The sequence below is a fragment of the Callithrix jacchus genome, chromosome 4 (assembly GCF_049354715.1).
Source record: "Callithrix jacchus isolate 240 chromosome 4, calJac240_pri, whole genome shotgun sequence".
Lineage (NCBI taxonomy): Eukaryota > Metazoa > Chordata > Mammalia > Primates > Cebidae > Callithrix > Callithrix jacchus.
Genome location: NC_133505.1, coordinates 152,688,811 through 152,712,570, shown reverse-complemented (window position 1 = coordinate 152,712,570; position 23,760 = coordinate 152,688,811). Strand labels below are relative to the sequence as shown.

Sequence of the window (23,760 nt, the reverse complement as noted above, 5' to 3'; positions counted from 1 at the left end):
GGCAACATAGGGAAACCCTGTCTCTACAGAAAATTTAAAAAAACTATCAAGGCATGGTGTATGTGCACACCTGTGATCTCAGCTACTCGGGAGGTTGAGGTAGGAGGATCACTTGAGCCCAGGATGTTGAGACTGCAGTGAGTTGAGATGGTGCAACTGCACTCCACCCTGGGCAACAGGAACACCTTGTCTAAGGCATCACAAATAAATATATGAAAAACTGTTTAGGGTATGTTAAGTGGGGTGGGTGGGGCAGGGCGAATAAAATATAAAATTGAGTGTGCCCAGTAAAGAGATACACAAGAAGTCCCATGCTCTGAAGCTAACAAATACAAGGCATGATGAATCAGAAAAGAAAAATAGTTCTATTTTATGGGATTACCATAATTTATTTCTTTGAGTCATTCTTATGCTACATACTGTTGCTATGAATATCACCATGTAAGTAAATCTTATTTACATTTTTACTATTATCTTAGGCTTTTCTAGGAGAAGAATTGTTAGATAAAGATATGAGGAATATTGCATCAGAGAATATTCTTCATGTTATCTGTGTGATTAGAAATTTTTTTTTCCTGATCCAGCAAGTCTTGCATCCCTTGGTTTCAGAGGATGGTATTTCTTATGTATGTCTTTTCCATACACATTCACTTGAGTGGCTTTTGGTTTAATTTCTGATGGAGATTTCAGATTTTTGAATTAAGTATAAGTTTTGTGTAATGCTTTCATAAACCTAACAGTATTTTAGCATCTAGCAAACAACCTAGGGCAGAATAGATGCTCAATAAATATAAATGGAATTGGAATTGAATTTCAGATTTAAGAGCCTATACAATCTGCATTTTAATTCATGGAAGGTTTATGTGCTGTGTAATGTCTGTAGAAATGCTTCTGCAAAATAGTAATGAAGTAATAGAGTTATTCTCAGTTTACTTTCTTTTTCTCTTTTCAGATCTTTTTGGGTTAGTGGTCTTTCTTGGTATTGAACCTTACTGTGTCAAACACTGGTGGGTTCGACTTCTCTATCGGCCTTACTGCAAGAAGAATCCTCAGCATCTCTACAGCTTTATTGCCAAGATACTGTGGAGGTCGGCAAAGAAAGATGTGATTGACCAAGTCAGTACAATAAGTTTTTATTGATAAAGGTACTATGAGAGAAAAGAAACAATTGGGATGAAAGTTAAATTTTTAGGTGAAATCTTTTTTCTGTTCCTTTTTACAGATCCAAATACCACCACAAACTGAAGAAATACACTGGCTTCACTTTTCTCCAGTAGAAAGGCATTTCTATCACCGTCAGCATGAGGTGTGCTGCCAGGATGCAGTGGTAAAACTCAGGAAGATTTCTGACTGGGCTCTGAAGCTCAGCAGCCTGGACAGAAGAACCGTCACCTCTATTCTGTATCCATTGCTGAGACTCAGACAGGCCTGCTGCCACCCACAGGCTGTTCGTGGGGAGTTCTTGCCACTTCAGAAAAGGTTTTATTATCAACTTTTTTATATTGCAGTTGATATAATAGAAAATATTTCTGGCCCACAGTTTCATTCAGAGTCATGTAACTGAGTTGTCAGTTATTTTTAATATTGTGAGGGTTTGCTTTTTTATGGAACCTCATTTGCAATGGAAAATTATATCATCAAAATAATTATTTTCATGGTTTTGAGCATTTCTCTTTTACAGTGGGTTTTTTTGTTTTTTGATACTTTTTCAAGACAGAATCTCACTCTCTTTCCAACTGGAGTGCAGTGGTGTGATCATAGCTCACAGTGGCAGCCTCAAATTCCTGGGCTCAAATGATCCTTCCGCTTTAGCCTCTCAAGTACCTAAGACTATAAGTACAACCACTACAGCCAGCTAATTTTTTATGTTTGTGTGGGGGTTTTTTTGTTTTTTGTTTGTTTGTTTTGAGACAGAATTGCTCTTGTCACCTAGGCTGGAGTGCAGTGGCACAATCTTGGTTCACTGCAATCTCCACCTCCCAGGTGCCAGTGGTTCTTCTGCCCAGCCTTCCAAGTAGCTGGGATTATAGACATGTGCCACCACGCCTGGCTGATTTTATATATACATAAAAATATATTAAAAAATATATAAAATATATAAAAATATAAAAAATATATAAAAAAATATGTATATATATACATATATATATACTTTTTTTTTTTTTGGTAGGAAAGGAGGAAGGGAGGGAGGGAGGAAGAAAGGGAGGGAGGGAGGGAGGGAGAGAAGGAAAGGAAGGAAATCAGGCAATGAGAGAGACATTGCCAACCTAGATCTAGAGGTCTACAAGTTGATTCCTTTATTTTTTTATTTTATTTTTTTTTTGAGAGAAGGAAAGAAAAAAGAAGTGAAGGAGAGGAAGAAAAAGAGGGAGAGAGAACGGAAATGTTGCTTTATTCTTAAAAAAATGGGTATTAATAATGGCCAATCAATATTTCATTTAAACCTATGAGTAGGTATGATGTGGTATTGACAAGAATATATATTTTGTGTATTTAAAGTGGAGAGCTCTATAAATATTTATTAAGTTTACTTGTTCCTGATCTGAGTTCGAGTTCTGGATATCCTTATTAATTTTCTGTCTCATTGAGTCTAAGGCTCTATGTATCTGGGTGTTAGGATCGTTAGCTCTTATTGTTGCATTGATCCTTTTACCACTGTATCTTTGTTGCTTTAAAATCTATTTTATCAGATACGAGAACTGCAACTCCTGCTTTTTATTTATTTTTGCTCTCCATTTGGTTGGTAAATCTTTCTCCATCCCTTTGTTTTGAGTCTTTGTGTATCCTTGCATGTGAAATGGGTCTGGATGTAGCATACTGTTGAGTTTTGGCTGTATCTTTTGATTGGGGGATTTAGTCGATTTAAATATAGGATTACTGCCATTTGATGTTAACTGGCTGTTTTATCCATTCGTTGATGTAAATTCTTCTTTATGTTGATGCTCTTTACTTTTTGGTATATTTTTAGAAAGGCTAATAGTGGTTGTTTCTTTTTATATGTAATGCTTCTTTCAGAAGCTCTTGTAAAGCAGGCCTGGTGGTAATAAAATCTCTGAGTACTTTCTTGTTCATAAAAGATTTTATTTTTCCTTCAGTTGTGAAGCTTAGTTTGGCTGGATATGAAATTCTGGGCTGAAAGTTCTGTTCTTTAAGGATGTTGACTATTGGTCCCCACTCTCTTCTGGCTTGTAGATTTTCTGCTGAGAGATCTGCTGTAAGGCTTCCCTTACAAAGGGAAGGAAGGCTTCCCTTTGTGGGTAACCTGACCTTTCTCTCTGGCTGCCCTTAGTATTTTCTTCTTTGTTTCAACCCTGGTGAATCTAACGATTATGTGCCTTGAGGTTGCTCTTCTTGAGGAATATCTTTGTGGTGTTCTCTGTATTACCTGGGGTTGGATATTGTCCTGCTTTGCTAGGTTAGGAAAATTTTCCTGAAGAATATTTTCCAGCTTGGATTCATTCTCTCCGTCGCATTCAGGTACACCTATCAAACGTACATTTGATCTTTTCACATAGTCCCACATTTCTTGGAGACTTGGTTCATTCCTTTTTATCCTTTTTTCTCTAATCTTGTCTTCTCGTTTTATTTCATTAAGTTGGTCTTCGACCTCTGATATCCTTTCTTCTGCTTGATCAATTCGAGTGTTTAAACCTGTGCATACTTCTCGGAGTTCCTGTATTGTATTCTTCAGTTCCATTAATTCACTTATATTCCTCTCTAAATTGTCTATTCTCATTAGGATTTTGTCAAACCTTTTTCAAAGTTCTTAGTTTCTTTACATTGGGCTACAACATGTTCTTTTAACTCACAGAAGTTTCTTATTATCCATCTTCTGAAGCCTGATTCTGTTAATGGGATGCACTCGTTCTCCATCAAGCCTTGTTCCCTTGTTGATGAGGAATTGTGATCCTCTTTAGAGGGAGAGGCATTCTGATTTTGAGTATTCTCAGCCTTTTTTCTTCCCATCATTGTAAATTTATTCACCTGTCCTCTTTGCAATTACCAACTTTCAAATTAGGTCTCCGAGTGGATGTCCAAGTTGTTAATTCCCAGGGCTGAAATATGAGCAACCCACTCCGCTGGCCAAAACAGCAGCATTAAGACTGATGGTGCTTTTCTGCCCAGGAATCTCCAGTCTGGCTTCCTTCTTGAGTCCATAATAGGCGACTCTGCCTTCCCAGAGCTCCAAATGTCGGTCAGCAGGGGAACCAGTCCCGTTTACTCTGCACCAAGGGCTTCCACGCCGAGGTGCCGGCAAAACTGCTGCGCTGGCCAGAAGAGTCATGCTGGCGATCCATGGGGCTCCTCCACTGGGAATCTTCTGCTCCATGAGCGATAAAAATTTGTCTGAAAGTGTGGCGTCTTCTAGTTCTCTTCGCTTTCACTGGGAGCTGCAGTCCCGAGATGTTAGCGATCAGCCATCTTGGATTTGATTTTATATTTTTAGTAGAGGTGGGATTTCATTCTGTTGATCAGGCTAGTTCAAATTCCTGACCTCAGGCAATCTACCTCCCTCAACCTCCCAAAGTGCTGGGATTACAGGTATGAGACACTGCCCAGCCTGTTACATGTCTTTTAGAGATGGGGCCTCGCTATGTTGCCTGAGCTAATGCTGAACACCTGGCCCCAAGCAGTCCTCCTGTTGCAGCCTCCCAAATTTTTGAGTTGACAGGCATTAACCACCACACTTGGTCTTAAATACTTCTGTTAAAATTAGGATGATTGTTGAGGTTTTTTAAATTATTATTTTATTAGCGTTTTGGCATACTCCAGATATGAAAGGCTTTTATTCTTATTTCATAGTTCCCACATCAGGGAATTAGATTACCATGAAATATTTTCTGTCTCTCTGATTATTCATTCTGAGAACATTAAGAAGTTTGTGTTCATAATACTCTATTGTCCCAGAACCTTTTTGTGAGTCAGACTGCAACTCAGGAACTGCCCTTTGGTTATATAGATAAGAGGATTCAATTTTATCTTTGCTTTTAAGCAGGTTATAGACAAATAAAGGGAATGGCAGAAATTACACATTTCTAAAATATGAAGTGAAAATGTAAATTTGCTGTGTACATTTAGAGTTTGGAAACTATATTTGAAAGGTTAAGGTTAGACAGCCTTTTGGTGCAAAGGGCATTTAACCTGATCCTTAGAGGATCTTCATTTTTTACTGATTAAAAAAATATTCAGGCTCAGGCCAGGCATGGTGGATCCCCTGAGGTCAGGAGTTCAAGACCAGCCTGACCAACATGGTGAAACCCCGTCTTTAAAAAAAAGTAAAATTAAAAAAATTTAAAAAAAAAAAAAGAAAAATATTCAGACTCAAAGAGGTTTTTCAATTACATTGCAGTGCTGGGTTTCAGAATCAGTCTTACATTTTAATGTTTCAGATATATCATGTTGTACTTTGTACTTGAGTAAGATTTTTATAGTTCCATTCTCCCTTTACTGAAATGGTAAAAACTCAAAGAATGATGTGATCAAATAGAGGTGCTTATGTGGGAAAAAATAATGGTAAAAATGGAGGCAAAAAAAATGCTAGAGATCTCATAAAGATTATAAGACTCTCATACTCTTGATGATGTGTGATGTAACACTTCCACTGAAGTAACACTTGGGATTTTCTTTCTAGTTTTGAACAGTTTGCTTTTTCTTTTAGCACCATGACAATGGAAGAGCTGCTGACATCTTTGCAGAAGAAATGTGGGACTGAATGTGAAGAAGCCCATCGACAGCTAGTTTGTGCCCTCAATGGCTTAGCAGGCATTCATATTATTAAAGGTAGAAGGTGATTACTTTGTTATTTCTGATTCTTCCAAACACTTCCTGAGGAAGGTTAATTATAGAAAAAGTCAAAATCCTCCCCAAAAAGATACTCTCACACTCTACTGATTATAGTTTAAATAGGTTCAACTTAATACAGAGCAGTTTCATAGAACATTTCAAAAACCTTCAAAGTTTACATATGATTTATTTCCATTTTTAGAAAAGTTTTTTTTTTTTTTTTTAGATTAGAGTCTTGCTCTGTCACCAGACTGGAGTGTAGTGGTACAGTCTTGGCTCACTGCAACCTCTTAGGTCTAATATTCTGGGTTCAAGCAATCCTCCTACCTCAGCCCCCACCGAGTAGCTAGGACTACAGGCACCTACCACCATGCTCAGCTATTTTTTTGTGTTTTCATAGAGACAGAGTTTCACTGTGTTGGCCAGGATTGTCTAGATCTCCTGACCTCAGGATCTGCCTGCCTAGGCATTCCAGAGTGCTGAGATTACAGGCGTGAACCACTGCACCTGGCCTCTAGAAGATCTTTTTTAAGGAAATGAGGATACAAAGATGTGTTTTTAAGTTTTTCATCTTAGTCTTTAACAGTAAACAAATGTAAACAACCAGCATGGTTAGAAATGGAAGAATGTTTAAATTTTGACACATTTAAGGAATTATTGTTCATTGATTTAAAAATCATAAGTGTTTCTAGGATCATTTTTTCAGCAAATATTGGTGTGCCACACCTGATCTACATAACCGTGATACAGTAAATAAAGTAACTCTCTGATCTTGCAGAACTTACATTCTTATAGAGGGTGACAAGTACACACTGACCCTCCCACACACACACAAAATGTATGTGTGTAAAGTTATAGTGTTATATGTTATGCACAAAAATAAAACAGGTTATTTACTTGGTGGCTTCCCCATCTCTCAGGGATCACTTTTTTGTGTGTTATATCTAATATCTTACAAACTGTCATTTCATGTATTTTGTCTGTTATTGTAGTTTTATTAGGAAGGACAGTAAATCCATTCTGTGTTAGTCTATCTTGGCTGGAAGCAGAAGTTATATAACTGGCACTTTTAATAAATACCATATAGACACCTTTCCATATAAATATGAGAAACATTAAAAATGTATTCCATGGGTTCAAGAGTATAGATTAAGCATGTTAAGTAGAAACTTTGAAACATGCAATCAAACTTCTAGAAATTTCAATGTCAAATATAAAAAATTCACTTAATAAATAGGTTAGATATTGCCTAAGGAAAAAAATAATAAAATCAAAGTATAGAATAGTAAAGAAACTTGCCAACATGAAAAACAAAGGTGAAGACTGAAAATTTTGAAAAGAGCATCAGTGAGGTTGTGGACAACTTCAGATGGCCTAATATAAATGTGTTGGAGTTCCGAAAGAGGAAAAACAGGAAGAAATATATTGTGGGTTTTATATCATGTAGATGATATAAATATGCAAAAACAAAAGGTCTGGGGAAACATGGATGTATACTGTTGCAAGATTATGATGATATATAATAAGAGGTAAAATATTACCTGAAGTTTAGACTGTTACAAAGCAAAGAGTTTGCATCCTACACAGTCACCACTTCAGAATACTACAGGGAGTTAGAGGTAATAATCCAAGAGTAGATGAGAAGGTAATAATAAAAAATCGACTGGGCACCGTGGCTTATGCCTGTATTCCCAGCACTTTGCGAGGCCATGGTGGACGTATCACAAGGTCAGGAGATCAAGACCATCCTGGCCAACATGGTGATACACCATCTCTACTAAAAATAAAAAAATTAGCTGGGTATTTTGGTGCACGCTGTAGTCCCACCTACTCGGGAGGCTGAGGCAAGAGAATCGCTTGAACCCAGTAGGCAGAGGTTGTAGTGAGCCAAGGTCATGCTGCTGCACCCCAGCCTGGTGACCGAAGTGAGACTCTGTTTCAAAAAAAAAAATTAAAAATCTTCAATCTTAAAAAAAAAAAGCAAAAAGGAAAAAAAGGGGGCAAAAAACAGATGAGATGATGCAAGATGGTAGATCAGCTTATCAGTGGTCATATAAGATGTAACGGTCTAATATCCCAATTAAGAGGCCTGGATTGTCAGACTGGATTAAAAAACAATAATCCTCAATATGTTCTCTATAAGAAGCCCGCTTTATATTTAAAGATGTAAATATAAGAGGATAAAAAAGATATGTTAACACTAATCAAAAGAAAGGTAAAGCCACTATATTCTTATTAAGTAAAATAGATTTCTCATTAATACTGCCTGCTAACCGATTAACCACTGGAGCTTCTTAAGTAGATTTCAGAGCAAAGAATATTATCAACGATAAAGGATGTTACTTTATCACTAGAGAAAAAAATTCTAAATATTAATGTACCTAAAACAAGAGTTTCAAAATAAATATTGAAAACTGATAGAATTATAATGAGAAATAAACAATAATTATTGTCAGATATTTCTACATCCCTTTCTCAGTTGTGTAGAATAAGTAGAAAATAAATGAGGACATACATAGCTCAAACAACACTGTCACCAATATATCTAATCAGTGTTTATTGAATACTTTACCCAACCAAAGAAGAATACACATTGTTTTCAAGTACATGTCAAATGTATATCAAGATAGGGCATATTCTGGGCTATAAAACAAGTCAGTAAATTTCAAAGGATTCATGCCTACAGAATATGTTCTATGCCCACAGTGGTAGATACCAATAATAGAAGGATAACTGGAAAGTCCCCAAATATTTTGAAATTCAGTAACACACTTTTAAACCTTTGGGTTAAAAAGTAATAGGGAAGGTAGGAGGTATTTTGAGTTGAATAAAAATGAAATATCAAAATTTGTGGAGGCAGCATATCAGTAATTAAGAAATTTATAGCACTAGATATGTACTAGGAAAGAAAGCTTCAAATTGGAGACTTCAGCTGCTACCTTAAGAAATTTCAAAAAGAGCAGATAAAGTACAAAGAAATCAGTTGCACAAAGAAATGTGTGCTTTTTTAGAATATAAGGAAATATTCTTACATTAAGCCTCGTTGAGTAGCCTGTCTTTAGTTGTTAGCTCTTTAGCCTAAGAGAACCAGAAATGGAAAGTGACTCTTACTGTGCTAGATACTTGAAGAGAGTTATAAGGATTCTCAGAAGCTGAGTAGAAATAGCTCTAGACAAGAACTAAAAAAGATGGGCCTTCTTACATGCTGCAGTTGGAACCCTGTGAAATGGAGTATATTGGTCAAGATTTCCAAACCTCTGTGTCTTTGTCAATAAAATATACTGGTGCTTTACTTCCTTCAACTACTGTTCTTAATACAAAATGTGGAAGCACATTGAAAACTGTATAAAAAATACAGATGAATAATTATGCTATTGTTATGGTAGTATGAAGGTTACCTTAGATTCTTACCACTTTCAACCTGCTCACAATGTAAATTCTGTTATCAATAACTAGTAATAGAAAAGGGCATATTATTATATATTCCTGTTAAATTATTCACATATAATACATGTTACTTTCTGAGCAAATCTTCCCTCCAGGATACTCCCTAGAAAGTCCTCAAGTTAGCTAGCAGCGTTCGCAAGTTTGCATTTTCTCTAACAGTTAATCACCATTATCATCATGGTCATCACAGTTGCTAATCATGTCCTGTTATTATGTGATAGTCTAGGTATCAATCTAAAGTCTAAAAAAATTTTTTGCTCTACAATCCATAGGGAAAAACTTAACAAGGCAACTATTTTAATAGAGCTTTTTTTAAAAATTGTTTTCTATTTATCAGTGTGGAAATAATTAGGCAAAAATTGGGAAAATAGGTGTCATATCTAATATCAGTTTCTCCCAGTGCCAAATTAATTGAATAGTCATGATTAAACTCAGTAGACTTCTTGACTGTTGCAGATGAGAAATGTGTTCTTGTCCTTGAAAATACATAAATAATGAATATATTTAAAATATTTTCAGATCATTAAAATGTAGCTTTATACCTGAGAAATACTCTTTTATAAGATTTTTACATTATACATAACACTTTCATGTATATATGCTATTTTATCCTTATAACTGCCCAGTGATTGAGGTATTATCCACATTTTACTTAGGAAATTGAGTTCCAGAAAAGCTTAGTTGCTTTCTTGAGATTTTAGTTAATTGACAGAATGTGCCCTGGATCTTTTTATTTCAAATCAAATAATACGTTTTTATCATGAAGCTCGATATTGTGCTGTCTATAGTAGGTTAAAACTCAGTCAAAAATTTTTGAAATGGGATAATACAGTAGCTGTAGATTGTCACAATAATAAAAATAAATTTCAACTTTCCCATCTCGATTTTAAAATTGCATTCCTCATTTTATTCTGTTATGGTTCAGAAGCTTAGACAGTGAGTGAATTTCCTCCCTTGGCTTTTTCTTCTTGTCCCCTTTTCATGTTTACTTTCCTCTGATCTGCAGTTATGTATAATATGAGGACCAGGAAAAAGGGTTCCTCCTCTGATTATTTCCCATCACAGTTGCACCCTGTCAGGGTAAAACTATAATAAGCTTCTATGTCAAAATATTACACTGTTGCATAACAGAAGCTACATCATTGCACTTTTCTTTCTGTGTGTGAAATTATAGTAAACAATTGCTGATTACCGGGAGAAATATGCTGCCAAAAGTCCATTAATAGAGATATGTTTCTGCTGAATTTAATTGTAATTTTCAACCTAAGAGTAATAGATTTGCTTTTAGTTTTCATTAACTTCATAGTGATGTGTTAATATTCATTTTTTAAAGTAACATTACATATGTAACTTATATAAATTAGATTCTTCTAATATGAAAATCAGACAGTGAAGGTCTGCCTTTTAAAAGAAATCTAAAAATTTCAAACTATAAAAATTTGCTCATACTATATATGAATAAATACATATGATACATTAATACATATTCTGAGATTCTCCTTGACTGGTATTAAATGCATTGTATTATTCTAATTTTGAACAACGTGTTTTCTCCAGATGGTTTTTATAGAAAATTAGTTTGGCAGTATTAAATCCACTACAGTTGACTTAGAAATGTTAGCACCACCAAGTGGCCAAGAATGGGTATTTCCAAATTTGACTTAAACCTTTGTAATATTGAATATGAGTATTTTTGTTTCCTCCTCAGAAAACATGCCTTTTTAAAAATAAACATGGGAAACCAAGTATTATAGTGAATAGATCAAATTCACCTGCTTTACATTAGAGTCTAATCACTATACCTTCTTTAAAAGGTATCGTAGTTATGAAGAGAAAATTGTTTAATGAATTATTCTCTATAAATGATAGTATAAATACTGACAGATTTCATAATGTCTTTTGAAAAGCTTTAATAAGACTCAACTAAAAAAGAGAACTCACTGTGAAGATAATTTAGTATTAATGCCTATATTATGATGTAACTATTGTAAAATAATCTCCCTTATTAAAGGAAATAGAAATTGGCTGACTCTACAGTTGTTTGAAAATGTGTGTTTTAGAAAGCTTTGTATTAGATGACTAATAGAATTAGATATAAAGCAATATTGGCCAGGCGCGGTGGCTCAAGCCTGTAATCCCAGCACTTTGGGAGGCCGAGGCGGGTGGATTACAAGGTCGAGATTGAGACCATCAACATGGTAAAACCCCGTCTCTACTAAAAATACAAAAAATTTGCTGGGCATGGTGGCACGTGCCTGTAATCCCAGCTACTCAGGAGGCTGAGGCAGGAGAATTGCCTGAACCCAGGAGGCAGAGGTTGCGGTGAGCCGAGATCACGCCATTGCACTCCAGCCTGGGTAATAAGCAAAACTCCGTCTCAAAAAATAAAATAAAATAAAAATAAAGCAATGGTATAAGAGCTATTGTTTCAAAAACAATTTTTAAATCAGGTGTTTTGTACAACACTGAATATACATAATGCCAGTGAACTGCACACTTGAAAAAGGCTGAGGTGGTAAATCTTATGTATATTTTACCAAAGTTAAGATATGTATGTATACTTACATATGAACTAAAAAAAGAAGCAACTTCGAAATTTATAAAGGTTTGCATACGTATATATAAAATGAGGTTTATATCTATATACACATATATAGGAGCTTTATCTATATATAATTTTAATTATGAACATGGGCCTAATTATGTGATATTCATAAGACAAGCTTGAAGTTTTTTTAAAAGCAAGTATGTGTGATACTTAGGAAAAATTTTCTCAGCAAATAAGTAGAACATTTCTACACCTTTTTTTGGTATTGATTGCATGGTTTTGCCACTGTTAGATTTTTACTTTAATAGTATTTATAATTTACCTGGTTTGAATTTTCCAAGCAGCAGTGAAGATCAATTAAAAATGTCCATCTCTCCTTCTGTTGAGGTATCATCAAGGTTTCTCTGTAAAGAAGCAGATAGTAGTTTAGGCATTGCAAGTCATAAGATCTCTGTGCAACTATCAGCTCAGCTGTTGTAGTACAGCAGCAGCACAGGCAGTACAAAACAAATGAGCAGGGCTGGGTTCTAATAAAACTACTTATGGACCCTGAAGTTTAATTTTCACATCACAAAATATTTTTTTGAAATTTTTTCAGCTATTTAAATATGTGAAATTCATTTTAAGCTGATGGGCCCAATAGAAATGCAGAGAGAGGGTAGAAATAATCCATGGGTCATACTTTGCCAGCCTGTGCTTTAATTGACACTTTTTGAATTGCTATATTTGAATGAGCTGGTAATTATGAACAGCAGAAAACAGCATACATCTCAGACTCACTATGATTTGTGTGACCAAAAGTAGAGAGGCGATCCCTAAATTTTTGACATGAAACTTTTAATCACAAACTATTTGGCCTAATACCAAGAACAATAATAGCAATCAAGAATAGTATATTATTTTTCTGATGATTATGTGTAGGTTGGTTGGAGTGTCTTAAATATTTGTTTATAAATAATCTGTAATTACCTTAAATTTATCCTTATTTTCAAACATCATAGTTACTACTGATTGGCACCCATTAATTTTATCAAGAGGTAATTTTTTTTTGTCTAAATTAAAAGTTTATCCAGTAGCATAATCTTAAAACATTACAAATAGGTTTAATTATAAACATATTTTAGTATAATTTTAAAACATTACAAATGTAATGTAAGAACATTATATTCCATGGAATTAAAAAAGGAACTGTATTCAGCTTTTTTTTAAAGTAGGACAATCATATTAATACCAAGTCAAATTGCTTTACTTAAAAAAATAGTTCTATTCATTATGTTATATGTTTACCGTATTCTTAAATAATAGACAACTAGATGACATTGGGAGCTAAATATGTGACTCTCTTACACTTTAAATACATTTTAATTCTTTAGGTGAGTATGCCTTGGCAGCAGAGCTGTACAGAGAAGTGTTGCGCTCCTCAGAGGAACACAAAGGAAAGCTGAAAACTGATTCACTTCAAGTAAGTAAACACTAAACAGTTTCATATGCATTCTGTTTTATTTTTTAAACAAAATAATTTTTCTGAATATTTAAGAGGATAAATGGTAACAAATAGTCATAATCACTGAGGATGAAATTTGGGATTCAGTCTTCTCAATAAGCATTTTAAGTGATTTGTATCTTCTCAATAAGCATTTTAAGTGATTTGTATATACGCTAACATTTGAGAATCACTACTGTTCCATTCAGGGAAGTTTTGGGCACAAGCCTGACAAAAATTTTTAAATGTAAGCTACATTTAAAAATAGCTCCAAATACAGGTACTTGAAAGAGTAGGTCAGTTTTATCACTTTTGCTTATGAATATCAACATATTTATTCACATGGTTTTCATTAATAAGAAAAGGAACTAAGTAATAAAATTTACCTAATGATAATTTTTAGAGCTCTTTAGGGAGATTTGGACATTTTAATTATACCACTTATTTCTCTTTCCCTTATTGAATCTGTCATTGACTCATATAGACAAGGCTCTCTAGCTAAATAGGAAGTAAAGATAGTTTTATTAATTTTGGCAAGTTTAGGCTTGAGTCCCAGGTAAGATGTCATTAACATTCAGACTTGGGAGTAGCATGTCCAGTGTACCACAGTGGGTTTTTAGAGAAACATATGGAAAATTGGAGGGTGAGGAAAAATTGAATATTTTTTTTTTTTTTTTTGAGATGGAGTCTCCCTCTGTCACCCAGGCTGTAGTGCAGTGGTGTGATCTCGGCTCACTGCAACCTCCACCTCTTTGGTTCAAACAATTCTCCTGCCTCAGCCACCCGAGTAGCTGGGACTACAGGCATCCATCACCACATCTGGCTAATTTTATTTTGCATTTTTAGTAGAGACGGGGTTTCACCATGTTAGCCTGAATGGTCTCGATCTTCTGATCTCGTGATCTGCCCATCTTGGCCTCCCAAAGTGCTGGGATTACAGGTGTGAGCCACCACTCCTGGCCATAAATCTTATATTCTACATGGATAAGGGTTACAAAAGGCAGGTCCTAGACGTTTAATACCCTGCTCTTGAGTAAAGAAAACAAAGCAGTAGTACTCAGATTGTTTTATAAGAAAAGTATTTAGTGGTATGTTCTTAATGTGCTGTTAGTGTTCTGTGTGCCTTATTCATATTAGGTTCTCTTCAGAGTCTTCTGCATTTGACTGTCATAATTATTGCCTTTGATGCGTTTGTAGAGACTTCATGCCACCCATAACTTGATGGAATTGTTGATAGCCAAGCACCCAGGGATACCTCCTACCTTGCGTGATGGTCGACTTGAGGAAGAGGTCATTATTATTTTTTTCATTCTGTCTATAAAAGTATATTATCTTCAAACTTTATGATCCATGTATATCCTAGGACATACAACATTTAAATAAGTGTAATCGTGTTTTTCTGTTGCTTTGATGTTTCAAATTTTGTTGTGGTTTTAGGTGGCAGAGAATGGCAGTAGTATGTATTATTTGGCTTCTCTGCTGATCTACCTGCAGTTATGTGATAAATGCTTGTTACAGGTAATGGCTGTTGATAGCCAACAGAACAGAATGTAATTAAGTTTTAAAAAGGAAACTTTGATCTCATGGCAGATCTACAGAAGATATAGCTTAGTAAATATATAAACTTATGCTCTTTCTCCACCTTTCTGTGTATTTTTAAAGGGGGTAAAGTCAAATATTTGGTGGAATTTCTCTCGAAGAGTTTCCTCTACAAAAAGTGTTAACTCTTACTGAAAATAATGATATTGAAAAGAGTGATATAATAAATTATTTAACTGTACATTGTTAATAGCTTTTTATGCAGATTCTTCTAGGGATTTTTGCTGTTTTTAAACATTAAAGAGCTAAAATCAAAAGAGTATGTGTGCTTGAAATGTATCGAACCTGAAGTGGAGCCTTTATATGAGTCAACAAGATAAGAAATGAGATGTATAAGTTTGCACAACCCATTTGTACTGGTTGTTTTGGGGGCTAAGGCGGACTGGCAAACTATTTTAATTGACAAAAATGTTACATATTTATGTTTTAGAAAGTGATGTTTCCATATATATAGACACTGGAATAGCTGAATCAAACTAACATATCCATTACCTCATACTTATTTTTTTGTAGTGAGAACATTTAAAATCTATTTTCATAGAGCATCAGTGTATGAATTTTGGGGAAACAAAATTCAGTCCCTAACACCTGTATTACTGTATATTCTAAAGGATTCTTTTTAAACTGCAGTAACTCTAATAAATTGCAATAACTAAATTAGCCAAATTTTAGAAAGGTGTCTGCTTTACTGATTCTAACTAAAAAATATAATTTAAATAAAAATTTGGCAAACAAATCTTTGGAATTTCTTAAATTTTGTTACTTAGACAGGTAAAGTTTGGTAACTTCCATATATTAGGAATTTTTAGCATGACTTCCATGTTCTCTACAGTATACTTGGAGTTTTATGTTTAAATGAAGTAGCTTTAAATATATTAAATGATCCATTCTTCTTGAAATATCATACTACATTATATTCTAGATCAGGGGTGAAAGTTTATATTTTCTGTTTCAACACAGGCCAAACAGCTGCGAGAGCACTATATGAGCAAGTGTAACACAGAAGTTGCTGAAGCCCATCAAGCTTTATATCCTGTGCAGCAGACCATCCATGAGCTTCAAAGAAAGGTTCCCCACAATGCAGTGTTTCTTACTTGTGTTTGTCTCCAGATAACAGTTTTGGTTTTGTTTTTTTTTTTGTGGGGAGAAACTTGAATTTCTTATTCATCTTGGAATTCTTAGCACCTAGTACATTGCCTGACTCACAATACAAGTTTATTTACTGTTAGCAATGATTATTGGTTGAATGAACAGATGCATAGATAAGTCAGCTATTTTGAGGTTCTCTTTATTTTGAACTCTTATGGGTTTTCTCTTACCTTGAGTATATAACAGTTGTCTTTTGAAGAAAGTAAAGACTTCTATAACCTCCTTTTGATTTTGTTTCTGAGTTGTTTTAAGATGTTAAAACATTAGAACTGTAGGTGTTTTTACTGCAGAATATATACCATTTGTCATTTCTAAAATTTCTCTTTATGAAATCAGTAGCAAAATCTAAAGAGATTACACAAATACAATTTTATTTTCAATTTTTAAATCGGGTATTGTAAATTTTTGTCTTCCTAATTCATTAATTATTTACTATCCTGGGGTATAATTTTGTTAGTTATTGTAAATTATTCATTAAGTAGAATCCAGTTCAGTTAGTTAAAGATGAGAATGAAGGCTTTCCTTCTTATGCTGATAAAGAGACCTGTGACCTTTTCACATATAAAGAATTTTTTTAGTTACAGCTTTGTTATATAAGTCCATACAATAAATTCTCATTTATCCAGAGAAGTTAGAATATAGGTGTTCTCTTTAATTATGTTTTCAAAAGAGGAAGTGAGCATTGTACATGGAATATGTATACTCATCTCCCCTCTGTGATAGTCTTTGAGAATAGCGTTTATTATTTTATTTGAATTTTGACATCATTCTTCCCAGAGATGGAAGCCTAGTGAGTATTAAAAAAAATCTATTAATTGATTAACTGCTACCTTTTTTGCAGATTCATTCTAATTCTCCTTGGTGGCTAAATGTGATCCACAGAGCAATAGAATTTACTATTGATGAGGAGCTTGTTCAGCGAGTGCGAAATGAAATAACCAGCAACTACAAGCAGCAAACTAGCAAGCTTTCTATGTCAGAGAAGTAAGAAAATATGAAGAAAAAGTATCTACTCATAACTTTTATAGCAAAGAAATCCTCCTTGTATTTTCTAGTTTCTAATTTCTTATTATTCTTGGCTTTTCTTCTCCTTTCATAAACGTACACACACATTCATACTTCTTTTTTTGCAGTCCTCTTTATTCACAGTTTATAAAAATGGTTACGGGTCTATAATTGGGTTTAACTCCTAACTGCCACATACCTTTGTTACTTTAGTTACTTTAATATTTTACACTTCATATTGTGAGCACATTAGTAACTATTGAACTTACACAGGAAAAGTGTTTAGCAGAGGTCATAATTACAGATTTAATTAAGTATATCTACATATACACATATATATATATATTTTTTTTTTCAACTAAGGAATATAATTTTTAACCATTTTTCTTGTTTCCAATTTTCTGCTTTATGTTATGTTTTGTCCTGTAGGCACCTCCTCATGTAGAACAAGGATGTTAAGAGGGCCATCTGTAGTCAGATTTAAAACAGAAGAATATGGTAATCCTGCTCTTTCAAGGATGTCTGAGACAGAGACATACATTTTTTGTGCTCTTTTACAGTTCCTGAACACAGGACTCTCAAATTTTTTTGGTATCTTTTATAGTAGACACCCCAGTATTATCCTTTGAATGCACTCTGAAGGAAAACTCACTCAAATGTGGCTGGTTAAAAAAAAACAAAAACAGCTAACAGTTTATTTAACACTTTGCTTGGCAACCATCTTCTGAATTTGAGGAAATTAACCTATTACTCTTTTCTTTGTGTTGTGTGTGATGCTGATGGGAATCAGATTCCATGATTGCAGAGGTCTTCAGTTCCTACTTACAACACAAATGGAAGAGCTAAATAAATGCCAGAAGCTAGTAAGAGATGCTGTAAAAAACCTGGAGGGACCTCCATCTCGTAATGTTATTGAGTCTGCAACAATCTGCCACCTCCGACCAGCCAGGCTTCCTCTCAATTGGTAGGTAATAGAAGGAATCATACAATGAAATGGTATCATTTCTTTAAGCTAGATTTCTTAGAGAAGAAACAGTTGACTCGTATAATAAAGGTTTTTTCATTTTAATTGAGACAGAAATAGAAAGAGATATATTATTAATCTTATTTCAAGAAAAATAAAATCATAAGGACAATGTTTAAAAAAACCATGTGATTTTTTTTTTTCTAAAATGGCATATATAGTATAATGAAAAATGAAATCAAAATACTAAGCTTCTTCTTAAAATTACCAGGTTGCTGATTATGTTTGTGAATATTTCTCTGTTAATCTCTTTTTTCCAGCTGTGTCTTTTGTAAAGCTGATGAATTGTTCACAGAGTATGAATCAAAGCTATTTTCCAACACGTAAGTTTTCTATTTGATTATATTACCCATCATGAAAGTGAAACATTTTGTAAGACTCAGTATTAAAGACTATAATTTCTCCACAGTAACTTTTATTATGTTGTTTCTTTAATTAAATTGATTAGTACACCTTTGGCATTTGATTGTTTAATATTCCCAGTTTTACAGAGCCAGAAGTTACCCACTAAATGTTCATGGTGTAGTAATATATAATTAATTGAGGTGCAGTTTTGGGGAGTGGTAAAATCCCAGACTCTAGAGTCAAGTGGATTTGAACTATACAGGTTTTGCTAGCATTTTACCACTATTCAAGGAAGAACTCATAATGTCCAGTATAACTTCTTCAAGAATAAAGAATGACTCAATCAACTCTGTTATTACTTTAATAAAACAATAAGCAAACCTTGTCACAAACACCTGGATTCTCAGAGTGAAGCTTGTTAGAATAATAAATGTGTCTACTTTCATCCTGGTATATCACCATTCTTTCTATTTTAGGTCAAATCCGTTTTTGTTATTACTGAAGTAAATAATACATTTCTCCATATTTCCATACAAATTATTCATCTCCAACAGATACAATTTCTCTAAAATAGAAATTCTCCCCATGTATTTCCTTGCCATGTGTTCACTTCTGTATGTCAAGGAAGAAAACAAGATTTTTGTGTTATGTTACAGTGAATGAATCAATAGTCTTTCTATTTATGACAGTTGACATAATAGAATTAAAAAAAAAAACTGGCCAAATATATGTTTTCAGCTTTTTCAGGGTTGTTTTGGTTTTTCCAAAGACTTGCAAACATGTTCTTTTAGACCTCACATTGAAAGTTGTTGAAAAGTTACTGACCTTGCTTCTGTATTTGTTTTGCTAATATCATCATTTACAGTGCTTCTTACTCACTGAAAGCAGTTAATGTTGTTTTGTTCTGGTATGTTTTCAGAGTCAAAGGACAGACTGCAATATTTGAGGAGATGATAGAAGATGAAGAAGGACTGGTGGATGATCGAGTACCTACCACGACCCGGGGGCTCTGGGCAATAAGTGAGACAGAGCGATCTATGAAAGCAATACTATCATTTGCAAAGTCACATAGATTTGATGTTGAATTTGTTGATGAAGGCAGCACTTCAATGGATCTCTTTGAAGCATGGAAGAAAGAATATAAGGTATAGTACTTTAAAATTTCCTTCCAAAATTAAAAATTCTCCTTTTTTACATGAATTTTAATTGCTACCTTTCTTTTTCTCTCTCTAGTTTTGTACACTCTTCTTTAGAGATTGAGGTGGCATAAGTTCTCTTTGCTTAAAATTTAATTGTTGTAATGAAGGATAGAAAATACCATAATACTCAAAGACATTCTGTTTATTAAATTACTAAAAGAAAATCATTATTAAACTGAAACTTATATGAAACTTTTTGATTAGTTGTGAAAGTGTTTCATACTATTAATAGCTTTATCTTTCACTGCTATTGTATGAAATTAATGTTTTGTTTTGTTTTTGTTCTACGAATAACAGGCAAGCATCAACTACCTTAAAGATTGAGGAACATAGTAAATACTTCTCATTCTATAAGTCTGGAAACCGTTCCAATGAATAAAGCACAATGTACCCTTTCATATTTGTACTTTAATAATTCCATCATATTATAACTCTGTACTTGAGATTCCCAATTCATTAATTTTGAATTATTGTTTTATTTGGATTGGTTATCTATTGTCCTGCTTTACAAGTGAGATAGGCAGAGGAAGGAAAGAAATGTTTCACTTATAATGTCATAGTCTTATTCAATATTTTAAAAAATTTCTTTTAAAGAGGATAAAAATTTTTTGCAGAAAGATAGTTATTTGTACTATCAGTTGATATGTCATAAATTGGGGAATACTTTTATAATACTGAAATCATTGCTTCGTAATAATTTTTTTCTCACATATTACTCTTGTGAATAGAAAGCACATTAACACAGTTAATTACAGTAAGCCGTGGAAGAAGACAGTGTTATGTATAATGTGCAGTTGCCCCTATATTCTTTCTTTGGACTCAGTTTGACCACATGCCCTTTGTCCAGAGGAGAGCTTATTGTGCAGTTCTCCCAGATCTTTATACATTTTGTTCTGCATAACTTTACAGACCTTTTCACAGAAAAGCAATTGAATGAGCTCTTACTATACATATCCACCAGATGCACCTCAAAATGTAAAGTTAGTGAAGTGAGGCTGTCAAAAAATGTATGTTGATTGATACTATTTCTGTGAATTTCAGAAACATGTATAATAACTGAATTATTAAGAATATGTTTCACATAGTGTAAGTTCAATGAAGATGTAGAAGGATAAGTACAATTCAGAATAGTGGTTTGGCCCATGGTTGGGTACTGAAAGAGGAATATATGAGGAAAGAGAGTGATATAATTGAGAAATAACACACAGAGCCTTTCCAAGGAATTCATATTATTCTTTCTCAAATTGGATGGTGGGTACCTGATTGTGTATTTTAGTATTCTTATTGCCATTTTATAAATAGATATGTGAAATATGTTATAATAAAAATATTTTTTAAAAAATAAAACAGAGAAGAGATTCTGTCAGTCTAGCATTAGACTTTATAAAGATTTTTGGTCCTACCAAAATCTTTGTATTCTGTTCCTGAGAATCTAAAGAGGTAGCGTCCTATAGAGATTTTTTTCATTCACATTTCTTCCTAAAAGTGACCCCAGGAACTACTTGTACTTTAGACACATAGAGAAAAAAATATAAGATCTCATTGAAGACTTTTGCTCAAGGCACATCTTGGTGATTTTTAACCAGTTTTAATTATATGCTTTACCACTGGTTTGTCTTTTCTGTTCCTTCAGTTGCTTCATGAATATTGGATGGCTCTGAGGAATCGTGTGTCTGCTGTTGATGAACTTGCAATGGCTACAGAACGACTAAGAGTGCGTGATCCTAGGGAGCCAAAGCCTAATCCGCCAGTTCTTCATATCATTGAACCACATGAGGTAATTGGAACAGCAAGCGGATGTTACAGATATCCAAGACCCAAAGGAGAGGCAGAATCAGGGCACTCACTGATCTATAAGTGTGTATTTAGTCTTCATTTTTAATTCAACCCATAAAAAATTGTCTTTGTAGAAGAAAAACAAAGATGAGGGATTTCATGTCTGTTACTTGCTTAGCATTCACTATTTTGATGCATTTTGTTTCTGTCCACATTGCACATTCATCTATTTTTGAGTTTAAAACATTATAGGTGCTTAAAACCAATAGATATTCTCACTTTTTAGATTTTTTTCTATTAACCTCAGTTTTATCAGAACTAGAAAAATATTCCTTAAGAACAACTGAAACCTTTTCTTTTGCAATGTTCCTTTTACTAATGACGAACTCGTATTAACAACTTACCTTCTAATAAATTTGTCTTTGTAACCCAGGTTTGAAAACATAACTCCAGCAATATTTTTTATTCTCCATTAAAAGATATTATTTTCTTTATTATTTATTTTTATTCTTTATTCGTTTAGTGCTTTATGTCTGTTTCTGTACAGCTTGGAGAATATAACTTGGGAAAATTTAGATAATAGTTATTATATGTGAATTGTGAGTAAGTTTTTCTGAGAAAATAAATTCCTCTTGTTAGAGTGTTCCTTCTCTGTCTGCTATATTCTACTGGGGAAGCAGACGAAGAAAGGGCAGAGAGATTCATTCTTTCCTGGATTTCATGAAATCACTGAGGCCAGAGCAGCAAATCATTTGACATTTCTTTATCCCATGGATGTATTACTGAAAAACAATGGTACATAATAGAATTTGAGCTGATTTTTGTCTGACTTCAGGTACACAGGGACACTTCCTGTTTGAAAGAGCTCTACATTGAGTTGTGCCTTTCATAGGGGAAAAATAAAAAGTCATTTGAAATATGTTATCTAGTGTCCACTTTGAAAACTTGTGTTTTAGAATATAAATAGATTTTTTTTTAAACTGAAAACATTTATATTATTGGAAAATTGTGTATATTTAATATAATTTAACTGTCTTTCTGAGAGAGAATAAAGAAATTTTTATTTTTATTTTCTTTAGGTAGAACAAAATCGAATAAAACTACTAAATGATAAAGCCGTTGCTACATCACAGCTTCAGAAAAAACTTGGGCAGCTTCTTTACCTAACTAATTTGGAGAAGGTATTGTTTTTAAGACATGCTACTTTTTCCTATGCTATATTATCATAAACCACTTTAGTGACTCTTTTAATAATTAATGGTGCAAATTTTTAAAAATTAATATTTGTGTTATCTGAGTCAGAACACCACCTATGTCTCTACAATAGCTACACAGATCACAAAAGAATATTGTATCTATAGAAATTATGTTATGCATTTGATATAGAAAGCCTGCACTCCATAGTAGAGAACAATGTAAATGGACTGTAGTTCAAAGCCTTGAATAGTAGAAGTATTACAGCATATCTTGGTGAAAATGGCATAATGCAATTTATACATATGCATTCATTCATAAATAAAACAATGTTTTAATTTGTTATTTGAAACTGAAATGTGTTTGGAGAGCTACTAAATCAGAGTACGTGGTAATAAAGGTAGAACCGTCAAATATAAAGTGTAATTCAAAACACATGTTCTGAGTTGTGATCTAAGTATTATTTGAACATTGATGAATTGATGAGTCATTGATTAAATATAATTCCATTTTATTGCAGGAATTTGTATTTTAAGAGTTGGCAGAGCACCTTCTTTGGGCAAGATACCGTAGTAAATATTTGGATAGGGCAAGTGAAAACAAGCTACAAATTTGAATTCTTCCGAAAACTGGTACAACATATAAGTGAATCAGTAAATCTCAAAATCAAAAGTTAGACATTCATTATAGATAAAATAGCATGGCGACTAAGAAGACAGACTTTGAATCTAGACAGCCCAATTTTGAATCGTGACTTCACTATTTTCTAGATATGTGAGATTATTTAAGTTATTCACCTTCCCTTGCATTATCTGTAAAATGATACCGACACTAATTTATAGTATAGGGTTCTCTTGAGGATTATGTGAACATATGTAAAATGCTAGAGTAGTTTCTGCTCCTTTAAGCACTTTCTAGGTTTTTGCTGCTATTAATATTAAGATTCTACTGTTATGATTACCAACACTGTTATTCTGAAAAATAGAAAGAAAATTTTAAAGTTTCATACAAAATGCTAAGATTAAGAATATAACACTTAGGAGAAATGTCTCAACATCGCTGGGCATAAGTTTTTTAAATGTAAGATTTCTATACGTTAAATATGATAGTCAAAATGAAAAGACAGTTATCTGTTAATTGTACCTCATTGCTTATATGTTAAAATATTTTAAAACCTAAAATTTTAAGGACATGAATAATCTACATA

At 33.5% G+C, this 23,760-nt stretch overlaps 1 protein-coding gene across 6 annotated transcripts in view; it reads left to right on the top strand.

Annotated features, from left to right (window-relative positions):
* SHPRH (SNF2 histone linker PHD RING helicase) overlaps positions 1 to 23,760 on the top strand; it is an 84,319-nt gene that overhangs the window by 27,969 nt on the left and 32,590 nt on the right. For all 6 annotated transcript variants that reach the window (XR_004742130.3, XR_013534610.1, XM_035296922.3 and 3 more), the window contains exons 12-23: positions 953 to 1,116; positions 1,223 to 1,479; positions 5,660 to 5,781; positions 13,153 to 13,241; positions 14,460 to 14,552; positions 15,822 to 15,929; positions 16,852 to 16,994; positions 17,806 to 17,979; positions 18,300 to 18,362; positions 19,304 to 19,529; positions 21,217 to 21,360; positions 22,439 to 22,540. Coding sequence is in view for 4 of the 6 variants with exons in the window: in XM_035296922.3 (XP_035152813.1) it covers positions 953 to 1,116; positions 1,223 to 1,479; positions 5,660 to 5,781; positions 13,153 to 13,241; positions 14,460 to 14,552; positions 15,822 to 15,929; positions 16,852 to 16,994; positions 17,806 to 17,979; positions 18,300 to 18,362; positions 19,304 to 19,529; positions 21,217 to 21,360; positions 22,439 to 22,540 (1,685 nt within the window). In the remaining 2 variants the exon portion in view is untranslated. The remainder of the gene's footprint in view (positions 1 to 952; positions 1,117 to 1,222; positions 1,480 to 5,659; positions 5,782 to 13,152; positions 13,242 to 14,459; positions 14,553 to 15,821; positions 15,930 to 16,851; positions 16,995 to 17,805; positions 17,980 to 18,299; positions 18,363 to 19,303; positions 19,530 to 21,216; positions 21,361 to 22,438; positions 22,541 to 23,760) is intronic.